Below are 24,666 nucleotides of genomic sequence, written 5' to 3'. Positions count from 1 at the left end.
ACCCTACTCTGCTTCACTTCTGAGATCTAGCAGGATCAGGTGTACACAAAGCTGGGCAGCTGCTCTGACCAGAAGGCCATCTCCCCACAAAATTATCTCTAAATCTGTATGCCGTGGGGCAGGATTTGGGGTGCAGTTTTCTATTTGAATTGTTATGAATGTTTATGAGACTGCTTCCATCAGCTGTCAAAATATAAAAGACTATTCATCAAACTAAGTATTCCGTTGCAGTTAATTTCACTGTTCCAAAAACCTGATGATACTATAGATGAAGAGGCTCTCTTCAGTGTCTGTTTTACCCCATAACTATGGAATCTCTTAAGTGTGGCAAATCAAACAACAGGTGGATTGAATTGGTTTCCATCTAGCCACTCTAATGTAGTAGCTTAACTGCTGCAGCATCCTTCAGGCTCTCTTTATGGAAGCTGAAGTAAATGTCATCTGCACCATCTGACTACACAATCAGGTCTGCTTACATTTGCAAATATTATCTCTGGAAACCAAGACAGGAGGTTATGTGACTGCATAGATGGTAAATGCTTTTAACATGTATCACAGTATCTGTATCAAACAAGTTCTCAGTCTTTCACGGCATTCACCTCAATAACAAGAAATCCATACTGTCATTCATCATATAGAAGTCACAGTTAAAAAATGAAAATGCTGTTATTAGCCTTGCTCATATATTTAGAGACTTAAAAACAAAAGAATACATTCGCTCGTACATTTCTTTCATCTATCATGACAGTAGAAGAGACTATCTATGGTTTTAAAGAAGAGCACTTAACCTTCTGCAGCATCTAAAATACTCCACACTAAATGACGGATGAAAATAAAATAAACTGAAATGAGTAATTACAATTAAATACTAAATATATATATGTGTGTGAGAAAATGTTCAGAACTGAAGCAGAGCTCACTCACTCCAGATCCGCAGCACTGTCGATTTTCATGAAGTCCTGTTTTGCGCGGAGTAAGATCTCTGGCTCAAGCCTTGGGGTGAGATGCAGTGGCACAGGATAGCATAGGCAGGTCAGCGGCCAGATGGGCAGAGGGTGTGAGAAGATATTAAGCACACCATATGCTCAAGCATAGATTCAAAAAATGTGCAGCACAACACAAATTAAAGAGATAATAGACGATCAGGGTGACAAAGAAAACAACGTCAAGACAGATTTGTAAGGGAATATCAGGATCAGCTTAGTGGTGTGAATGGCACTGCCGTGACAACCATGTCACAACCCGCCTCCTTATCAAAGTATGTGTTGAAGAGGATGCAACACGATCATGCAATATTATACAAATAATGAATATGAGTGCAATGGTAAGAATATTTCATGAGGTGAAAGATGGAATGTTCCATTCAATGAAAGGGAGCCGAGTTGAAATGGAACTTTCCATCTTTCACTAAATGAAATATTCTTATCCATTGCCAGTGATAATATAAAAACACAATATAATAAAATCAAAGACTTACCGAGGGTGTTAGCTTTTCCATATAAATGATGATTAAAAAAAGTCCTTTTGGTCAAACCAGCCCAATTTGAATTTATTAATGATGAACTTTAGTCTCCCACAGCAGAACGTTTCATCCACGACGCGGAGTTTACTGTAAAATCTGTAACGGCGTCTCTCATTCACTGCTCGTGTGGTTGAGCGGCGCCACGTTACATTATCTCGGATCAGGAAGTGAAAACATGAGACTTAATATCCACTGTGCCATCTCATCACAGACATTTCCAAACAATTTTACAAACATCATGAAGACAGACCACAGACTAAATCCGATGTGTACCAGGAAAACAAAAATAACCCTTCTTCTTTCAAGTTTATTGGTGGTTTGCAAACCAGCACGGTGCATTACCGCTACCTACAATTTGGGTGTGGAGCATTAATGGATTCTGATGTATGCTATTCAAAATAACGCGTGAATTTCCGGAAAACTTTCATCACTGCATTGCATGAATGGAAAAACATCCATGATTTGTTTTATATAACGCCTAACAATCTTGACAATGTAATCCGTACCTGATGGCATGTATTGACTTCTTCATGTACAGACTGCCATCTGCTTTCCTCAGTCCAGTGAAAAATCATGACAAAAGTTTGTACAGCTCTTAATCCAACAGCGCTTGCACTACAGGTAGAGACGTCCAATCAAATGCAGATGGCTTAGTCAATTTGTCTTTTTGTGTTACAAGAATAAGCATCGTTAATAAAACACACCCCACCATGTCTGTTTTTAAGCTAAGCGCCATCGCTACTAGTGTGAGCATGTACGGTGGCGGTGCCATGCAATGGTATAAAACATATGAAACCAAAATTGCACGGTAAATGGAACAAAATTTGCATGGTCAAAGGAACACAATGGCAAATGGGACGAATGATCCATATCATGTGACATGCAAACCACCAATCAAATGACAAGGATCTATTCAGGCATGATACAAAAGACCTATGCCAACTGTTGGCTAGCCCAGTTAGAAGATTAATGGTGCTTGTTAGCCTGCAAACTGGCACGGAGGGGTGGGGGATCAATAAGTATGAGTGCACGTGTTTATATGAGCTAATGTACAGAATATATTTTACAAAATTTGCGCATCATGTGTTTGCATTTCCTCACTTAATGTCCTGGCTGATTTGCCTCTCCAGGCGATGCCGTCGCTCTTCTAGCTGTTCAATGGGGCTGTCCTCCGGAAACTCATAAGGAGCACTACGCATCTCACTGTCTGCCATGCTGAAAGTGAACAGCTCCTGGTGCAAACACACACACACACACACACACAAAAACAAAAACAAAGGTTATTTTCCACACACCACACTATATGCAGTAAAAACTAAATGCAATATTTTTTTTAAAACCAGGAGGAAAAAGGTCTGGGCAGCTTTGCTTGAGCTGCTGCCCCCGCGACCCGACTCCGGATAAAGCGGAAGAAAATGGATAGATGGATGGAAGGAGTAAAAAAACAAATAAACAAAAAACAACAACAACAAAGACCAATGAGATTAAAAATCTCTTTTCCAAGTGTCCCGTGTCTACCCGTCTGTAAATGAGTACCAGCCTAGACTGGGGAAGTAACCTGCAATGGACTGCTGTCCCATCCGAGGAGTAGAAGATGCTCATCTGCTTCCTGCTACAAAATCCAGGGATAAGTACTGGCATAACAGCTTATGTAGGACTTCAAGTAGAAGCAACTTTGAGTTTAGTAGCTCATAAACTTACAAATGCAATAATCTGTAGTTTTATAATTAGCAATTTCAAACAGGTGTCTCTAGCTGATCTAAACAGCTAAAAATAGTCCACGGCTGCTTTGTAATTGAATCACAAGTGTTCCCCCTTTCAGACTGACATACACTCCCACAGACAAAAAGTGACATGCTCAAAACAGGATGCTGACCCAAGGCCAGATTTAAGTTTCTGTGTTTACTGTGAAGCAACAATGTTCGTCTTTGGTTCTTACCTCAGCAATCTCTTTGTACTTTTCTTCCATGGATGTTCGTAGGTCGATTGGGAAATGCGTCTGAGAAACAGGTGTCCCTGGGAGGGATTGTTGGGGCTTTAAGGGCTTTGGACCAAACACACTACACAGATCTGTGGGGATATTCACACAGTTACAGTTTACAATAATGAAAGAGCACTCACAAAAAAATACATATCTCTACACCAATGCCCAAGAGTAGTTTGTTTTTTTAAACTGACCTTAACTGGCCGTTGTTTCACCAAAGCACAAATAACACAGAAATCAATACAAGGCATAATAATAATTCCCTTAAGCTTCTCCCTTGTTTCACTTGGGGTTGCCACAATGGTTCGGAGGTGGCTCTGCATGTTGATTTGTCAAAGGTATTACACCAGATGCGCTTCCTGTCACAACTCCACATTATATGGAGAATAGGCAGAGGTGATCTTGAACCGGGAACATTCCACTGTGGAAAGGAATGCACTGAAGCGTGTAGCCACCACCCCTGCCAATAATAATAAAATAAAAGTAAGTCCCTTCGGCTGCTCCCTTGTTTTGCACTCGGGGTCGCCACAGCAAATCCAAGGTGAATCTGCATGTTGACTTGGCACAGGTTTTACGCTGGATGCCCTTCCTGATGCGACTCCATATTACATGGAGAAACGTGGTAGGGGTGGGATTTAAACCCGGAACCTTCTGCACTGAAACCAAGTACATTAACCACTTGGCCACCACCCCCACACAAAATATAATAATAAAATGCTGTAACAAATATTTTTCTAAAAACATTTTTCTTTTGAGTTTGACTTGTTATTCAATATATTTTTATATACTGTATTTTCCGGAGTATAAATCACACTGGAGTATATAAGTCGCACCTGTCCAAACATACCTCTTTAAGAGAAGAAAAAAACAAAAAAAAACCAAACAAAAAACCTGTATGTCGCACTGGAGTATAAGTCGCATGGAAGCAACAAGAAGCAAAAATGAATTTAATCACCACATATTTAATTATAAGGCACACGGAGCATAGCTAACAAGCTAACTGATGTCACTAAAGGAGGCACAAAACACTGAACAGACACAAAATCATATGTGAGGTAAATGTGTAACACAATGAAATGTTTGAAAAGCCAGTGCATTATTTATTTATAACACAAACAATGCTTTAAGCCCTGTCACACATAGCTAGAATGTGGAGGAACCATGTCCAATACAGCAAATATTGTCATAGTCCAACGCAGTCGGGAGGAAAAGAGGCGTGGCCAGCCCTGTCAGAACACATCTGAAGTACCTTGTCCACACCTGCACGATGGCATCCAAAGCGTATGTAGACAACAGGCAGATGATACAGACTGCCATCAGACGGCCATAAAAGGCGCTGCAGACTGTCTGATGTCCAAACATCTGGATGGCAAACATGGGACCAGAGCACTGTGTTCCTCATTCAACATTATAATACTTGGCACGTGCAGGTCATACCAGCAGGCTTTGTGGTGCCAGATCCATCTTGAGGTTCCCCCGTATGCACTCAAATAATTTTGGATCCCGTTTTGCCACCATTGGAATATGTAAATTATAATGGTTTTGAGTTTGTTTCAACAGCAGATGCTACTATTATTGTGAACACCTCCTTTTCTACTTTTTTTTTTTACTAATAGCCCAATTTCATAGCCTTAAGAGTGTGCATATCATGAATGCTTGGTCTTGTTGGATTTGTGAGAATCTACTGAATCTACTGGTACCTTGTTTCCCATGTAACAATCAGAAATATACTCAAAACCTGGATTAATATTTTTAGTCACATAGCACTACTATTATTCTGAACACTACTGTAGGTGTTTTAACAACTACACTAAGCAGACACCCTACTTCAGGCTAACAGGCAGACAGCCAAACATATCTAGAATCCAGATGTTTGGATGTGTGTGTTACACTTACAAACATGACAAAGGAAAACTGGACTCAAGGTGTGAGAAAGGTATTTTTGTTGGATATAATAAAAAGAGTCCAGCCTATATGGTATACTATCCTAGCAGCAAGAAAATACAGAAACACAAACTAGTGGAATTTGTATCTAGAATGAAAACAGACAAATGTGACTTTGGATGATGATGATGATGATTTTGTAGTTAGAATTAATCCCAGAGCAAACAATGTGCCAGATGTAAATTCAGAAAGCACTCCTGGTAATTGACCATGAACTGCCCACAGGAAATGACCCAGTGGTGTGTATTAGCCACAAGCAAAAAGATTAACCTGAACAGGAACGATATCCTGTCAGAGAGAGAAAAATACCAGCTTATCTAAATGACTATGTTTGTGGCATTGATGATGATTTAACTAACATTGACTATTGTTACAGACTGATGTGTAATGTGCCTCAAACTTATAAAGAAGCTGTAACATCAGTGAATGCAAAAGAATGGATTACAGCAATGGATGAGGAAATGCATTCATTAAAAGAGAATATGACCTTTACCCTGACCAACCTACCTGCAGGCAAAGCTGTAGTGGAGGGTAAATGGGTCTATGCAATGAAGAATAATAATGATGGATCAGACAAATATAAGGCGTGATATGTTGCCAAAGGTTACAGTCAAAAGAAAGGTGTGAACTACAATGAAACCTTTTCACCAACTGCTAACATGACATGCATAAGAGTGTTATTGCAAAAAGTGGCAGAAGAAAATTTGATTGTTCACCAGATGGATGTAAAACCGCATATTTACATGCACCAATAGAGTGTGAACTCTATATTGAACAACCAGAAGGTTATGAGGTGAAATCTCAGAAAGATGAAAGACTTGTGTATAGACTGGAAAAATCTTTGTATGGACTTAAACAGTCTGGCAGAAATTAGAACAAAATGTTACATGAATATCTGTGAAAACAAGTTTGTTCAAAACCCTGCAGATTATTGTGTATACACAAATGTTACTGACACTAAAAAGGTGTTTCTAATCATATGGGTTGATGATCCGATTATTGCTGCCAGTGATAAGAATACTCTCAAAGATGTAAAAGAGATGCTCACATCAAATTTTAAGATGAAAGATTTAGGACAACTAACACACTTTCTTGGTATTGATTTTGAGCAAGATGTTGACTATATTAAAATGTCACAATGCAAATATCTTGAAAGGTTTGACATGCAAAACTGTAAGCCAAGAGCTACTCGTCGTCAGCAAAAACTTAACTACACTGACAATGCTGAGGTTATGAGTGATATTAAAATGTACAGAGAGGCAGTAGGTAGCTTAATTTACTTGGCAACATGTACAAGGCCAGATTTAAGCTTTGTTATAAGTAAGCTATTTTACAAATCCAACTGTACAACAGTGGAATACAGTCAAGCATGTTTTTAGGTATTTGAAAGGAACACAAAACAAAAAAATTGCTCTTTAAGAAATGTGCTAAAGAGAATCTAATACATGCATATAGCGATGCAAATTGGGCCACCGATGTAACAGATTGGCGAAGTACTACTGAATACTGCATTAGCCTGAATGAAAATGGTCCTTTAGTTTCATGGAAGATGAAAAGACAGCCTACTGTAGCATTATCCACATGTGAAGTGGAATACATGGCTTTAGCTGCTACTATACAGGAATGCTTGTATTTGGAACAGCTGTTATTTAACACTGATGGTCTCAAATATGTATCTAAGTTCTATGAAGACAATCAGAGTGCCATAGCCTTAGCCAAAAATCCTGTGTACAGGCAAAGGTGTAAACATGTAGATATTAAATATAATTTTGTGAGATCTGTGTTAAATGAAGGCAAAATTAGCCTGGAATGCTGTCCAACTAACAATATGGTTGCAGATATACTGACCAAACCAGCAACGAAGCTGAAGTTAATGAAATATGAAATGTTTATGTTTGGTGTATGAACTGTTTATGTTGAATCCATAAAAAGAGACTCATTCAAATGTGAGCAAGTGGGGGTGTTGACTTTTGTATTTTGGTGCTCCCATTTGTTATTGGCTTGTTGTGCAGCCTATCACACGGCTTCCTGTCATGTGACCTCGCTAATTTGACACACGTGAAAATAATAAAGTGTGGGTGTGCCACTGCCCAGGTGGATGACACAAAGAGAAAAGTGTATGCTGTGTTTCATGTCTTTTTGTTAAACGCTGCGCCATAACCATCCTCTGCTAACACTAGCAAAAAAAAAAGCAAAACCAAAACAAAAAAGAAAACATGAGTTATACTCAGGATAATACAGTCGATGTTTTAGAGGGGTTTTTTGTATTATTGCAAGCACCACACTAGGTGCTTGCAAAAGTCACTAAGATATGTATCACAATATTGATACATTTATGTGCATAATATTGCTTATAAAAATTTAATTACATGCTTGCATAAATTGTAGTGTGTGGTGTTGGCGTGTAACCCAGCATTTAATAGTTATTTATACTGATTAACATGTATTGTGTTAGTATAAATGATTAACCCCAACACCATTAATCATTTTCATATGTACAGCTTCCCTAACCCTAAGTGACCTGATTTTAAAGCTGGAACCCAAAACAGACTTAGTTGTGCTGTACATTAGACATTGATTAAAATAAATAAATAAATGAATGTTTCACATCACACTTTAGCTATGAAGAAAGTTGAAACTAAGTAAGTAAGTAAACATATTTTTATATGGCTCATCAGTTCAACTTACTGCAGAATTGTAAAACTAACTAAGACACAGAGTAATACTGATTAAGCATTTTAGTTGTTATAAATTATTATTATTATTAGTACTAGTATATGTAAAAAAAAAAAAAAAAAAAAGTCTTCAAAAGTGGACCTTAACTCTAAGGGTGTTTGGCAGGGGGTGGGGGGCTCCGTCCTGTTTCGCCTCTGGCTATGCCTTGACCTGCACAGTCTGAGCAGGAAGAACAGTGTCTTTGGTATTGAAGAATGTTTCACAACTCTTAAATCATATGCAAACATGTTGTACAAAACAAAGGCTTCCTTGGCTGGGATCAAAAGGGTATAAAATACACTCAAATGTATCAAATAAACAATACTGTCTACAAAAACAAAACAAAAAAGCATTCATGATATCAAATAGTTTCTCCTTTCAACACACAAAAAAATCTTGCATAAGAAATACAAAACTCAGAGCTTGTCACATGCAGCTGTCAAGATTGCTAGGTGGCAAGGGGCAGGGCCAGGACAAGCTAATTGCGCAGTTGTAAATGCCACCATGGGCTAGACACACTCATTTCAGAACAGCTGGCTCGGCCTCCATGATGTCGGAAGATCTTTACAGAACGCAGCCTTCAAAGGATGCAGCCCCTGAATTGAGACAACTATAGACCATACAAAGAGGGGGATTTCAATACTTCAAACTTGTTGGACGCAGACTGCACAGAACACATAGATAAATGTCTCAAAACATGAAATACTGACTCCTAAATGTTACACAGAGAAAAATCAGCCTTACTGATTTCTAAAAACTGTTGAAAAACAGGCATAAATTTAGCTTAAAGAGAACTATAATTTAAAAGAACCACAGTCATTTGCACATGTAGTAATTCCTTGGCTATGGCTCACTCTTAGGTCTACAGCTTTGGGAGTGGTGCGCTCATTCCCTTTTGTAACCAATGCTACTGTTGGCACTGCGTCAGGCTTGTGACTATCACTGACAACTGCTGTTTCGTTCCAATGCTACAAAGTTCAGAAAGAACAGAGAACATATTTCCACACGGCTAAAACTGGCATCATATTGTGTCACAGGCTATAAAAGTCTTAAAGAGCGCGAGTGTCACGCTCTACTACTGCTGAGTCTTAAAGCACATAGTACAGGAATGCCTTAACTGAATGATTGAATACTAATTGCATGAGAGCTAAAAGTGACTACTAGCTCAAAACACTGATTGGTTTCATCTTAGGGCCCGGTCCCACTGGGGAGAGGATTAATTGCGCATGAATTGAGTACACAAAGTACGGGCATTTGTTGTCGTCCGCAACAAAAATGGCCAAAAATGACAAATGTCCCAGTATGAATTACGGATATATTAATAATACATAGCAAATATATGATGAACAATCACGGTTGTATAAAGCATGGAGTGAGGAAATGGATCAGACAATTGAGATTATCACGGCAGTATTACGGGTGTATTATGATGCATCGCACACGTGTTGCGCATGCACGGCATCTGCATTGCGGTCATAAATGAAGCACAGTCGGGCCGTCGGCATCAATATTCACACCAACAATACAGCCTCTGGAGCATTTGCTGGACTTGGACAAGTTGATTGGAGTAAACAAGCAGTGAACAGGGCGAGTGGTGACGTCAGCGGATAGCATCAGAGCGCAGCTCGTCTGAACAATTATAACAAGAAGTTAAATCTGTTATAAACATAGGAATAAATACTGTAACAGCTGCAGACAAGAAAGAAAAAACACGCAACTGTTTTGTCAAGCCCTGACAATGTAAACAAGTCAAATAATTACCTTTTTAGATGGCTCAAAATGCTTTCAGCAGCTGGAGCCGTTCATGCACGCGCGCGAACGGTGCAGCTGCAGCATCCTCTGTGATTCAGGAGGTGATTAGAGCCATTTTCAACAGGCAATTTGCAGAATAAAATGATTAATCCGCCTCAAAATAATTATTTTATATAGGCAGCATCCAGTGCAGAGCGCGTGGCAGCCGGTAGAACAAAGAACGGTGTCCAGCTGTGAACACAGCGCATCTGATTTGCAAAGCAGACGTAATAAAAACGTTTTATTCGTGGCCAATCTGTATGCAGTCGCTACAACTTATTTTAGTTTGTGATGTGGACATGATGGGCACGTAAAATATCCGTTTTACACACTGTCCCAGTCCGCTGCTAAGCCACAAATCCCTGTCAGTTGCAGATATCAGCAGATGACGGCGAATATACAGTGCATAGATTGAGTATATTTGTGTATGTATTGAGTATGTAAGGCGGATGTCATCCGCAGCCAAAATTTTGTGCAGCTGAAAAATCCTGGAAACGGAAAAACGTGCCTCTGCAGGTGTAGGCTGACTCATACAAGCATGTTTCACTCATATTGCGGATGTTAAGCGAATATGAGCCAATTTTGTGCGCAATCCATACACAGATCCTCCTAAATGCCAGTGGGACAGGGCCATATATATATATATATATATATATATATATATATATATATATATAACAAAAACGGCTGAGTGGATCCTTGTCATTTGATTGGTGCTTTGTATGTCACATGACATGGATTAATTCATCCCATTTGTGTTACACAGTATTTTTGGTCACACGTCACTGGAATTGTCTTGTGTATCAGTTTTTTGTTATTGTTGAGTCTGTGTGCCAAATAAATTCATTCATTCATTTTTAAGAGTGCAGCTTGGTTCCATTCAGAGTGCAAATTTGGTTCCATACGTTTGCACACAGGTGCACACGTCCTCGTGCACGCCCGCACACGTGATCGAGCGTGCGCATGCATGATCCTGCACGCATGCACGTCCTCGTGCACGAGTACACACGTGATCGTGCACGCACACACAAAACAAATCGAGTGTGCTGTTTGGCGACTGTTGGCAGGAAGTTGGAAAAAAAAGCTGGACTAATTTCTGATGTGATTTTTTTTTTTCGCTGCACTAAGGACGTACAGTCTGTTTTTGGTAGTACATGCACGCACAAGCACCGACTAGCTTGTGTGTGTGCGTGCACAGGGGACAATGACCCAATGATTTGATTGAATTGGAGACTCGGCTCCGCACCTTGGAAAATCCTACAGCTAGCCAGGCCCCTGTAGTCGGTGCAGACCAAGGTAGCTCAGCCGCCGTTAGTTCCCTTCCGGCAGATCCCGAGCAGCCGGGAAAGCAGGCTGACTGGGTGACTGTGAGGAGGAAGCGTAGCCCTAAACAGAAGCCCCGTGTACACCGCCAACCCGTTCACATTTCTAACAGTTTTTCTCCACTCGGTGACACACCCGCCAAGGAACAAACTCTGGTTATTCGCGACTCCGTTTTGAAAAATGTGAAGTTAGCGACACCAGCAACCATAGTCAATTGTCTTCCGGGGGCCAGAGCAGGCGACATTGAAGGAAATTTGAAACTGCTGGCTAAGGCTAAGCGTAAATTCGGTAAGATTGTAATTCACGTCGGCAGTAATGACACCCGGTTACGCCAATCGGAGGTCACTAAAATTAACATTGAATCGGTGTGTAACTTTGTAAAAACAATGTCGGACTCTGTAGTTTTCTCTGGGCCCCTCCCCAATCGGACCGGGAGTGACATGTTTAGCCGCATGTTCTCCCTGAATTGCTGGTTGTCTGAGTGGTGTCCAAAAAATGAGGTGGGCTTCATAGATAATTGGCAAAGCTTCTGGGGAAAACCTGGTCTTGTTAGGAGAGACGGCATCCATCCCACTTTGGATGGAGCAGCTCTCATTTCTAGAAATCTGGCCAATTTTCTTAAATCCTCCAAACCGTGACTATCCAGGGTTGGGACCAGGAAACAGAGTTGTAGTCTTACACACCTCTCTGCAGCTTCTCTCCCACCTGCCATCCCCTCATTACCCCATCCCCGTAGAGACGGTGCCTGCTCCCAGACCACCAATAACCAGCAAAAATCTATTTAAGCATAAAAATTCAAAAAGAAAAAATAATATAGCACCTTCAACTGCACCACAGACTAAAACAGTTAAATGTGGTCTATTAAACATTAGGTCTCTCTCTTCTAAGTCCCTGTTAGTAAAAGATATAATAATTGATCAACATATTGATTATTCTGCCTTACAGAAACCTGGTTACAGCAGGATGAATATGTTAGTTTAAATGAGTCAACACCCCAGAGTCACACTAACTGCCAGAACGCTCGTAGCACGGGCCGAGGCGGAGGATTAGCAGCAATCTTCCACTCCAGCTTATTAATTAATCAAAAACCCAGACAGAGCTTTAATTCATTTGAAAGCTTGACTCTTAGTCTTGTCCATCCAAATTGGAAGTCCAAAAAAACAGTTTCATTTGTTGTTATCTATCGTCCACCTGGTCGTTACTGTGAGTTTCTCTGTGAATTTTCGGACCTTTTGTCTGACGTAGTGCTCAGCTCAGATAAGATAATTATAGTGGGCGATTTTAACATCCACACAGATGCTGAGAATGACAGCCTCAACACTGCATTTAATCTATTGTTAGACTTGATTGGCTTTGCTCAAAATGTAAATGAGTCCACCCACCACTTTAATCATACCTTAGATCTTGTTCTGACTTATGGTATGGAAATTGAAGACTTAACAGTATTCCCTGAAAACCCCCTTCTGTCTGATCATTTCTTAATAACATTTACATTTACTCTGATGGACTACCCAGCAGTGGGGAATAAGTTACATTGCAGTAGAAGTCTTTCAGAAAGCGCTGTAACTAGGTTTAAGGATATGATTCCTTCTTTATGTTCTCCAATGCCATATACCAACACAGGGCAGAGTAGCTACCTAAACTCTGTGAGTGAGATAGATTATCTCATCAACAGTTTTATATCCTCTTTGAGGACAACTTTGGATGATGTAGCTCCTCTGAAAAAGAGAACCTTAAATCAGAAGTGCCTGACTCCGTGGTATAACTCACAAACTCGCAGCTTAAAGCAGATAACCCGTAAATTGGAGAGGAAATGGCGTCTCACTAATTTAGAAGATCTTCACTTAGCCTGGAAAAAGAGTCTGTTGCTCTATAAAAAAGCCCTCCGTAAAGCTAGGACATCTTTCTACTCATCACTAATTGAAGAAAATAAGAACAACCCCAGGTTTCTTTTCAGCACTGTAGCCAGGCTGACAAAGAGTCAGAGCTCTATTGAGCAGAGTATTCCTTTAACTTTAACTAGTAATGACTTCATGACTTTCTTTGCTAATAAAATTTTAACTATTAGAGAAAAAATTACTCATAACCATCCCAAAGACATATAGTTCTCTTTGGCTGCTTTCAGTGATGCCGGTATTTGGTTAGACACTTTCTCTCCGATTGTTCTGAGTTATTTTCATTAGTTACTTCCTCCAAACCATCAACATGTCTATTAGACACCATTCCTACCAGGATGCTCAAGGAAGCCCTACTATTAATTAATGCTTCGGTCTTAAATATGATCAATCTATCTTTATTAGTTGGTTATGTACCACAGGCTTTTAAGGTGGCAGTAATTAAACCATTACTTAAAAAGCCATCACTTGACCCAGCTATCTTAGCTAATTATAGGCCAATCTCCAACCTTCCTTTTCTCTCAAAAATTCTTGAAAGGGTAGTTGTAAAACAGCTAACTGATCATCTGCAGAGGAATGGTCTATTTGAAGAGTTTCAGTCAGGGTTTAGAATTCATCATAGTACAGAAACAGCATTAGTGAAGGTTACAAATGATCTTATGGCCTTGGACAGTGGACTCATCTCTGTACTTGTTCTGTTAGACCTCAGTGCTGCTTTTGATACTGTTGACCATAAAATTTTATTACAGAGATTAGAGCATGCCATAGGTATTAAAGGCACTGCGCTGCGGTGGTTTGAATCATATTTATCTAATAGATTACAATTTGTTCATGTAAATGGGGAATCTTCTTCACAGACTAAGGTTAATTATGGAGTTCCACAAGGTTCTGTGCTAGGACCAATTTTATTCACTTTATACATGCTTCCCTTAGGCAGTATTATTAGACAGCATTGCTTAAATTTTCATTGTTACGCAGATGATACCCAGCTTTATCTATCCATGAAGCCAGAGGACACACACCAATTAGCTAAACTGCATGATTGTCTTACAGACATAAAGACATGGATGACCTCTAATTTCCTGCTTTTAAACTCAGATAAAACTGAAGTTATTGTACTTGGCCCCACAAATCTTAGAAACATGGTGTCTAACCAGATCCTTACTCTGGATGGCATTACCCTGACCTCTAGTAATACTGTGAGAAATCTTGGAGTCATTTTTGATCAGGATGTCATTCAATGCGTATATTAAACAAATATGTAGGACTGCTTTTTTGCATTTGCGCAATATCTGTAAAATTAGAAAAGTCTTGTCTCAGAGTGATGCTGAAAAACTAATTCATGCATTTATTTCCTCTAGGCTGGACTATTGTAATTCATTATTATCAGGTTGCCCTAAAAGTTCCCTGAAAAGCCTTCAGTTAATTCAAAATGCTGCAGCTAGAGTACTGACAGGGACTAGAAGGAGAGAGCATATTTCACCCATATTGGCTTCTCTTCATTGGCTTCCTGTTAATTCTAGAATAGAATTTAAAATTCTTCTTCTTACTTATAAGGTTTTGAATAATCAGGTCCCATCTTATCTTAGGGACCTCATAGTACCATATCACCCCAATAGAGCGCTTCGCTGTCAGACTGCAAGCTTACTTGTAGTTCCTAGGGTTTTTAAGAGTAGAATGGGAGGCAGAGCCTTCAGCTTTCAGGCTCCTCTCCTCTGGAACCAGCTCCCAATTCGGATCAGGGAGACAGACACCCTCTCTACTTTTAAGATTAGGCTTAAAACTTTCCTTTTTGCTAAAGCTTATAGTTGGGGCTGGATCAGGTGACCCTGAACCATCCCTTAGTTATGCTGCTATAGACTTAGACTGCTGGGGGGTTCCCATGATGCACTTTGTGTTTCTTTCTCTTTTTACTCTGTATGCACCACTCTGCATTTAATCATTAGTGATTAATCTCTGCTCTCCGCCACAGCATGTCTTTTTCCTGATTCTCTCCCTCAGCCCCAACCAGTCCCAGCAGAGGACTGCCCCTCCCTGAGCCTGGTTCTGCTGGAGATTTCTTCCTCTTAAGAGGGAGTTTTTCCTTCCCACTGTCGCCAAGTGCTTGCTCACAGGGGGTCGTTCTGACCGTTGGGGTTTTTCCATAATTATTGTATGGCTTTGCCTTGCAATATAAGGCGCCTTGGGTCAACTGTTTGTTGTGATTTGGCACTATAGAAATAAAATTGATTTGATTTGATTGAGCTAACTGATGCTGCTAATTCTTGTAACACACATACAAAATCCATTCCGCTGTAAGTCGTACGAACGCATGAAGACCTGTTCACAAGAAACGCTGACGTTATTGTTGGCTGGACTTTTTTTTTTTTATGGAAGTCCGAAGTCAGTGCACAGCATCACTGGACGACACGTTACAGTGGAACACCAAAATGTAAGTCCCTTTTCTGTTGTTTATAAATTAATAAAATATCAAATGACAAGGATCTTTTAGCCGTTATATAAAGCAAATAATATACATTCTTTCAGTGAAAAATATGTAATTCGGTGAAAGCTGGAACAACATACTATTCAAATCGGCCTCGCCTCGTTGAATGGTATGTTCCAGCTTTCACCTCATAAAATATTCGTACCATTGAACTCAAACATGCATTTTATATATATATATATATATATATATATATATATATATATATATATATATAGTCAGGGATTGATGGCTGGGTGGGTTGTCAGTGTTGTTTTTGGTCGGTTTTGTTATCTTCCTTTTGTTCATGTATGCTTTGCTTTGTATTTCTTTTCTGGTTGGGGTGTGTATGATGCTGTCTCGCTCTCTGTCTCTGGCCACGCCCTGTTTTCTTCCTTGCACACCTGTCCTGGATTTGCTGACTGGCTTCTGGGGGTATTTATGCTCACTGTCTGTGTTTGTTCCTCACCAGACTGATGCGCCCTGTGCCTTCTCTCGTGTTCACGACTAGCCATATGATCCTGGTACTGCTGCTGAGCTTTTTGGACTGTCTTTTTGCGTACCGACCCACGCTTTCCACATTAAACCCGATTTACGACAAGAGCTGCTTGTGTGAGCCTCGCATTTGTGTCCTCCTACTCTCGCCTGTCAGGTCAATCTGGCGAACAATGGACACAGCAGGCTCAGATCCATTTCAGTTGGCGGTAAGCCATCACAGCCAGCAGATCGCTCAGCAAGAAGATAAGCTCTCTGTGCTCAGCAATGGGTTTAGCGAGCTTGTTAAACACCAGAGTGAGTTCATGTCGTCTGTGAGCGAACAGATGAGCCGGATTCTGTCTCGTTTGGATCTACAGGCTACGTCAGATGCGGCCACCGGCAGTCCTAACACCCCACCGGGGCCGCCAGCTGTCTTGCCGGCAACCACGTCCACACCGATCGTGTGCAACCAGCTATCCCGCCCAGAACACTTTTCAGGCGACTCAGGGGATGTCAAGCCGTTTATTACACAGTGTGAATTACATTTTGAGCTGATGTCCCCCATGTTCCCCACGGACAGAATGAAGATCGCTTATATAATAACTCACCTGACCGGACGAGCTGCTGCCTGGGCCACAGCCGAATGGGAGCGCCAGTCACCGTCCTGTGCTTCCCTCCCGGCGTTCACCACGGCTCTGGAACAAGTATTCCAACATACTGCTCCGGGACGGGAAGCGGCAAGATCCTTACTGAAGCTGAAGCAGGGGGGCCGCCAGGTTACGGAGTACGCCATCGACTTCCGTATCCTGGCGGCAAAAAGTGAGTGGAATTCAGCCGCCTTGCTCGATGTGTTTTTCCAGGGTCCGTCAGCGGAGATCCAGGAGCAGCTGATTGCCAGCGAACTGCCGGAGGACCTGGATGAGATGATCGCACTCGCCATCCGCACGATCATCGGCTGCAGAACCGTCCGCGCCGTGGGACCCACACCGATAACCGGCACAACGTGCCTTCCAGTCGCTCAGCCTCCTTCACCCCCTCCCGGCCTGATCCACCTCAGCACAACACTGACGAGCCGATGCAGCTAGGGCGCATGCGCCTGGCAGCAGCAGAACGACAGCGCTGCCGTGTGGACAACCTGTGTTTCTACTGTGGACAGTCTGGACACTTACTTGCTGACTGTCAAGCCAGGGGTGCCACCGCGCGGTCTAGAATGGAGTTGCGGGTGAGTCTAAATTCCATTTCCTCAGTCTCAACACAGAAAATAATTCCTGCTAAATTAATGTCTGATCATGCTTCCACTGATGTCTCTGCGTTTGTTGATTCTGGTTCGGATGCCAATTTGATTCTGTCTTCTCTCGCCAGGAACCAACGCCTTAAGCTGCATAAGATTTCACACCCGCTGGTGGTACGTGCTGTTGATGGCCACGTACTGGGTCAAATCACTCACCGCACTCAAACAGTAAAATTACAAACTTCCCAGTCACACATTGAATCAATCAGTTTACATGTCATGGAAAAGATGACTCACTTGCTCATACTGGGGCACCCCTGGCTCCAAAGGAATGGGCCTAATTTTGATTGGGTGAAGGGGGAAATAATTTCTTGGAGTCCGGCCTGTAATAACCATTGTTTGCAATATCAAGTATGCTCCCAACTGTGTTTCAATCCAGATCTCGCCGGAGTTCCCGAATGCTATCATGATCTAGCCGCAGTGTTCAGTAAAGCAAAAGCTAAATCTTTACCGCCTCATCGTAGTTACGATTGCGCTATTGAGCGTCTTCCTGGTGCAAGTCCGCCCCGGGGAAGACTCTTCTCCTTGTCTGAACCGGAACGTCACACCATGAATGCATACATTCAGGAGTCCATAGAGGCCGGCCTAATAAGACCGTCATCCTGTCCTGCAGGAGCGGGCTTCTTTTTTGTAGAGAAAAAAGATAAGACCCTCCGTCCCTGCATCGATTACCGCGGTCTAAACAATATCACTGTCAAGAATCGTTATCCCTTGCCCCTTATTTTGTCTGCTTTTGAATTATTAGATACAGCTGCCATATTCACCAAACTATCTATGTAACGCTTATCACTTGGTCCGTATTAAGGAGGGGGATGAGTGGAAGACAGCTTTTAACACACCAACGGGACATTATGAGTACCTTGTAATGCCGTTCGGACTCAAACACACCTGCAGTATTCCAAAACCTAGTTAACGATGTGCTGAGGGAATATTTAAACAAATATGTCTTCGTTTATCTGGATGATATCCTCATTTTTTCTCCGGATCTGGCAACACACACCCAACACGTTCCCACTGTCTTGCAAACACTGCTTCAAAATGACCTTCATGTAAAAGCTGAAAAGTGTGAGTTTCATAAACCCACTGTGTTTATTTTAGGGTTCAGGATCTCTAAAAGGGAAATCAGGATGGACCCTGAAAAGGTTTCAGCGGTACGAGACTGGGCTACTCCCACTTCCCGTAAAGAATTACAACGGTTTTTGGGTTTTGCTAATTTCTATCGCAAATTTATCCAGAACTTCAGTACAGTCGCAGCCCCACTGCATAACGCCACCTCATCGTTTAAGTCGTTCGAGTGGACGCTAAAGTGCGACGAGGCATTTAAAACCCTAAAGCATTGCTTTACCGCAGCCCCAGTGCTGCACCTCCCTGACCCAGCCCGAGAGTTGGTGGTGGAGGCTGATGCCTCTAATGTGGGGGTTGGGGCAATATTGTCCCAAAGAAGCTCCTCTGACAATAGGCTCCACCCTTGTGCCTTTTTTTTTTCCAAGAAGTTATCCCCTGCTGAACGCAATTATGGCATCGGCGACCGTGAGCTGTTAGCTGTAAAGGTGGCCTTGGAGGAATGGCGGCAATGGCTGGAGGGGGCACAATTTCCTTTCGTGGTGTACACAGACCACAAAAACTTAGAATACCTCAAGACCGCCAAACGACTCAATTCTCGCCAGGCCCGGTGGCCAATATTCTTTAGTCGTTTCAATTTCACTTTGTCTTATCATCCGGGAAGTAAAGACGGAAAACCTGACGCTCTGTCCCGTCAGGGGGATTCCACAGAGGTGTCCGCATCCTGCCCAAGTCGTGTTTCGTTTCCGCCATCACTTGGGACATCGAGTCAAAGATAAAATCCACATTAGGCGATGCACCGATTCCCGCAGGCTGTCCCCAGGACAAACTTTTTGTTCCGGTTTCCCTTAGGGGTGAAACGATTCAGTGGTGTCATGAAAACCGTATGTACAATCATCCAGGTATCAAGAAAACTCTCTTTGCTGTGTAACAGCGTTTCTGGTGGCCTGGGCTCGTAAAAGATGTTACGGAGTATGTAAATGCCTGTCATGTATGTGCTATGTTTAAGTCGTCCAATCGTCCGCCTGCGGGAGCTTTGTTACCGTTGCCGGTTCCGACTCGCCCCTGGACACATATCACGATAGATTTTGTGACAGGCTTTCCATCGTTGAGGGGGCATACTGTCGTTGTGATGGTAGTAGACTGCCTTTCCAAGATGGTTCATTTTGTTCCACTGAAGAAATTACCATCCGCCAAAGAGACCACTGAGGTTATGTTGACTCAGGTGTTCAGATTACACGGGCTACCACAGGACAGTTTCTAATCGGGGTCCACAGTTTACGTCACATTTTTGGAGGGAGTTCTGCCATCTCCTCGGGGTATCTAATAGCCTCACCTCGGGCTATCATCTACAGGCCAACAGGCAGTCGGAACGGTTGAACCAGCAGCTAGAAAAAGGGCTCCGGATTCTCGCATCCCGCCATCCCGCAACCTAGTCAGATCAGCTTCCATGGATCGAGCTTGCTCATAACAGTTTGCCCTCAAGTTCCACTGGCTTCGCCCCATTTCATGTTGTTTTTGGTTATCAACCCACCCTATTTCCCACTACCAGTCTCTCTCTCTCTCTCTCATATATATATATATACACATACATACATATATATATACACATACATACATACACATACACACATACACATATACACATATACATACATATATACACATACACATATACACATACACACATACACATACATATACACACATACATACATATACACATATACACAACCCCTGGCAAAAATTATGGAATCACTGGCCTCAGAGGATGTTCATTCAGTTGTTTAATTTTGTAGAAAAAAAAAAACAGATCACAGACATGACACAAAACTACAGTAATTTCAAATGGCAACTTTCTGGCTTTAAGAAACACTATAAGAAATCAGGAAAACAAATTGTGGCAGTCAGTAACGGTTACTTTTTTAGACCAAGCAGAGGGAAAAAAATATGGAATCACTCAATTCTGAGGAAAAAATTATGGAATCATGAAAAACAAAAGAACGTTCCAACACATCACTAGTATTTTGTTGCACCACCTCTGGCTTTTATAACAGCTTGCAGTCTCTGAGGCATGGACTTAATGAGTGACAAACAGTACTCTTCATCAATCTGGCTCCAGCTTTCTCTGACTGATGTTGCAAGATCAGCTTTGCAGGTTGGAGCCTTGTCATGGACCATTTTCTTCAACTTCCACCAAAGATTTTCAATTGGATTAAGATCCGGACTATTTGCAGGCCATGACATTGACCCTATGTGTCTTTTTGCAAGGAATGTTTTCACAGTTTTTGCTCTATGGCAAGATGCATTATCATCTTGAAAAATGATTTTATCATCCCCAAACATCCTTTCAATTGATGGGATAAGAAAAGTGTCCAAAATATCAACGTAAACGTGCATTTATTGATGATGTAATGACAGCCATCTCCCCAGTGCCTTTACCTGACATGCAGCCCCATATCATCAATGACTGTGGAAATTTACATGTTCTCTTCAGGCAGTCATCTTTATAAATCTCATTGGAACGGCACCAAACAAAGGTTCCAGCATCATCACCTTGCCCAATGCAGATTGGAGATTCATCACTGAATATGACTTTCATCCAGTCATCCACAGTCCATGATTGCTTTTCCTTAGACCACTGTAACCTTGTTTTTTTCTGTTTAGGTGTTAATGATGGCTTTCGTTTAGCTTTTCTGTATGTAAATCCCATTTCCTTTAGGCGGTTTCTTACAGTTCGGTCACAGACGTTGATTCCAGTTTCCTCCCATTCATTCCTCATTTGTTTTGTTGTGCATTTTTGATTTTTGAGACATATTGCTTTAAGTTTTCTGTCTTGACGCTTTGATGTCTTCCTTGGTCTACCAGTATGTTTGCCTTTAACAACCTTCCCATGTTGTTTGTATTTGGTCCAGAGTTTAGACACAGCTGACTGTGAACAACCAACATCTTTTGCAACATTGCGTGATGATTTACCCTCTTTTAAGAGTTTGATAATCCTCTCCTTTGTTTCAATTGACATCTCTCGTGTTGGAGCCATGATTCATGTCAGTCCACTTGGTGCAACAGCTGTCCAAGGTGTGATCACTCCTTTTAGATGCAGACTAACGGGCAGATCTGATTTGATGCAGGTGTTAGTTTTGGGGATGAAAATTTACAGGGCGATTCCATAATTTATTCCTCAGAATTGAGTGATTCCATTTTTTTTCCCCTCTGCTTGGTCTAAAAAAGTAACCGTTACTGACTGCCACAATTTTTTTTCCTGATTTCTTATAGTGTTTCTTAAAGCCAGAAAGTTCACATGAACAAAAGTTTAAAAAGAATCAAAATACTAAACAGATAATGAAAATAATTATTTGCAGATCCCTCTCTCTCTCGCTCATACACACACACGCACAGACACACACAGCACAGCGTCAATGTAATCCATGGCCTTTTCAACAGATACCTGTTAATCCGGCGCACTCAGCTCTTTTTATCTCGGTGACATCAGTGCAATACGAGACACAACCCACACCTCGATATAAATATACACCATAATAAATATTGAGACAGTCAATAACAATGTAAAATAAATAAATAAATAAATAAATAAATAGTGCCACGGGCACTGTAGCTCACATGGATGATACAAAACATCACAGCTTAAGCTAGAAAAGCGGGCATGGCCCACCTCCAAAGGTCATATCAAGGTCAAAATTAAAACAAGAGTTATCAGGAGATGACATATTCCCCCGGTCCCCACAAATCAGAAATGGCAATGATAATATCTTGAATATCTCACTGCAACCTTGAAATTGACTCCAAGGTCACTGTAATCAACCGGTGTCAAGGAAAGTACACCCTTATGCTAAATATGAATGAAACTGGTTAACTTGTTCTTGAGATATCATGCTGGGTGACCATGACAATATCTTCAATATCTCACTGTGACCTTGAAATTGACCCCAAGATCACCATAACAGACTGGTGTCAGGGGATCACCCAAGTACACCCTTAAGCTAAATATGAATGAAATTGGTCTACTGGTTCTTGACATATTGCGATAACAAGCAAAAATGGACAGACAGACAGGCATGCTGATTGCTATATCCCCGTATTTCATACCAGGGGGATAAAAATCTTAAAACCTGTCAGATATGTTTTAGAGCCACCTACTAGCTACCCGTGTACCAAATTTCAGCTCAATATCTTTATAAAATGCTGACCAGTGGATCTAGGTGGCATTTTCAATAGGGCCTCCATGGCAGCCAGATCTGAAATCAGATCAGAACGCCTCAAATAAACTTTGATTTGTGGTTTTGGAGATGATGATGTTTAAACTCACAACTAGGAAAGTGGGCATGGTCACAGTCCAGGGGTCACATGTGGTTTGGGCTTGCTGATTGCTACTCATGTACCAAATTTCAGTTCAACTGCTACATAAATGGCTGGCAAATGGCTACATATGAGATTTTCAAGCTGGCCACCATGGCAGCCATATCTGAAATCAGATCAGAATGCCTGAAACAAACTTTGGTGTCCTCATGTGTAGGAACATGCACACCAAGTTTCAACGTCACTGGTCCAGTGGTTTTGAAGAAGAAAATGTTTATACCCGCCATTGCTGATGGACGGGCGACCCACGACATACGTTCACTGGACCTTTGGTCCAGGTGAACTCAGAGCAACACGACTAATTTTGTTAACAACAATCACATTGTTAACCTCTTCAGGTCTGCAGTGTATGAGAGCAGATTAAACTTAAAACACACACACACACAGTAACAACAATACTACCATCCAAATAAAAACAAACAGACTCCTGAACAAATATGAAAAAAAGTTAAGAAGATTTTGAAGTAGGGCTGCCACGACTCGTCAACTATTGAAACTGTTGACAACTAATTTAGTAGTCGACGAGTTATTAATTTTATTAAAGTCTTTGTTTTTCTATGTTTCTATGGCAGCGAGCCATCCTGCCGTCATCTGGACGTTCAAATTTTGATAAGGATGGCTGATTAAAACAGTGGCTGTTTTGTTCAAATCTAAAATGTGCAGTTTACTGAAAGAGCTGTGTGTGTGTGTTTGTTTGTTTGTTTGTTTGTGTGTGTGTAGGGAGAGAGGGAGATTCTGGAGGCACGAGACATTCTGCCGAGAACCATCAATGCACGTGAGACTGCGAACGCGGAGCAGAGAGAGGATTTTAACCCGAGTGAACATGTTAAAAAAAACAAAACCATGGAGCTGCCTTTACTTCTCTTTCCACTTTCTCTAACCGTGCGGGTCCGACGGCACCGTCCTGTTCACACCATGTGCACGTCATATACTGAATTTATGAGATCATGAGATGTAATAAATGGTCAAATATCCTTAAAAAAATCCTTAAAAATGAGAATATATAAATGAACTGAGCAAAAATTATGCATACACGGGTTTTAAAAAAAAACCCTGCTGTGGAGAAGCTGTGCAGTGATGTTCAGAGGCACAGATCACATAAAGCAGGTGAGAACTCTGAACTTTAACAGCTGTTATTTTCCAAAGGTATGTATTTGTTCAATCTTGAGCTTAATGTAGTGTTTAAGCACAAAATTTGAATGATGAGGAGAAAAAAAAGGATGACTTCATCACACTAAAATGAACTGGAGTCAGAATAAAAATACAAGCTGCTGATTTTTGTTATTTTTCAAAGTTATTAAGCTGCAGCTATATGTTTTATTCATTTCAAAGTGAGTTACCTCTTATTTTATTCTGATTCATTTATACAAAAAATATGGGGAGTCAAATCAGCCTGCATTGTTCTATTCAGTTTATATCAAAAGTTTTCCTGCACATGTCCGTGTATTTTTTTTTCCTTCTTTATAAGAGTCCACGCCCCCACAAACTTGAACACACATCTGACTGTGGGACTCAGTGGGGCAGAGGAGAGCCGAATAAAGGTCCCCTGACACGCAGTAGCACGCATGTCATCGTGATGATCCCACCCGCTGTGTTCTCAGCTGGACGCCGTTCTTTGTTCTACCGGCTGCCACGCGCTCTGCACTGGACATTGTGTATATAAAACAATTATTTTGTGTCGGATTAATCATTTTCTCTGCAAATTGGCCATTGGGCTGCACATCGTGTTGGCGATTAGATCGCACCACATAGCATGACATTTATGCGTGAAAGATTTTTTTGAACATTTCAACTTGCCAAGTGGAGTAAAGAAGTGAACAG

General features: G+C 41.3%; 1 protein-coding gene across 4 annotated transcripts in view; it reads right to left on the bottom strand.

Moving 5' to 3' along the window:
* LOC117506914 (AMP deaminase 2-like) overlaps window positions 1-24,666 on the bottom strand; it is an 85,703-nt gene that overhangs the window by 12,369 nt on the left and 48,668 nt on the right. For all 4 annotated transcript variants that reach the window (XM_034166590.1, XM_034166593.1, XM_034166591.1 and 1 more), the window contains 3 exons: window positions 3,462-3,592; window positions 2,624-2,754; window positions 925-993 (listed from right to left, as the gene is read on the bottom strand). In XM_034166590.1, the coding sequence (XP_034022481.1) occupies window positions 925-993; window positions 2,624-2,754; window positions 3,462-3,592 (331 nt within the window). The remainder of the gene's footprint in view (window positions 1-924; window positions 994-2,623; window positions 2,755-3,461; window positions 3,593-24,666) is intronic.

The sequence above is a fragment of the Thalassophryne amazonica genome, chromosome 3 (genome assembly GCF_902500255.1).
Source record: "Thalassophryne amazonica chromosome 3, fThaAma1.1, whole genome shotgun sequence".
In the NCBI taxonomy this organism is placed as follows: domain Eukaryota; kingdom Metazoa; phylum Chordata; class Actinopteri; order Batrachoidiformes; family Batrachoididae; genus Thalassophryne; species Thalassophryne amazonica.
Note: the sequence above shows the minus strand (reverse complement) of the source record. Positions and strands in the feature narration are given on the sequence as shown.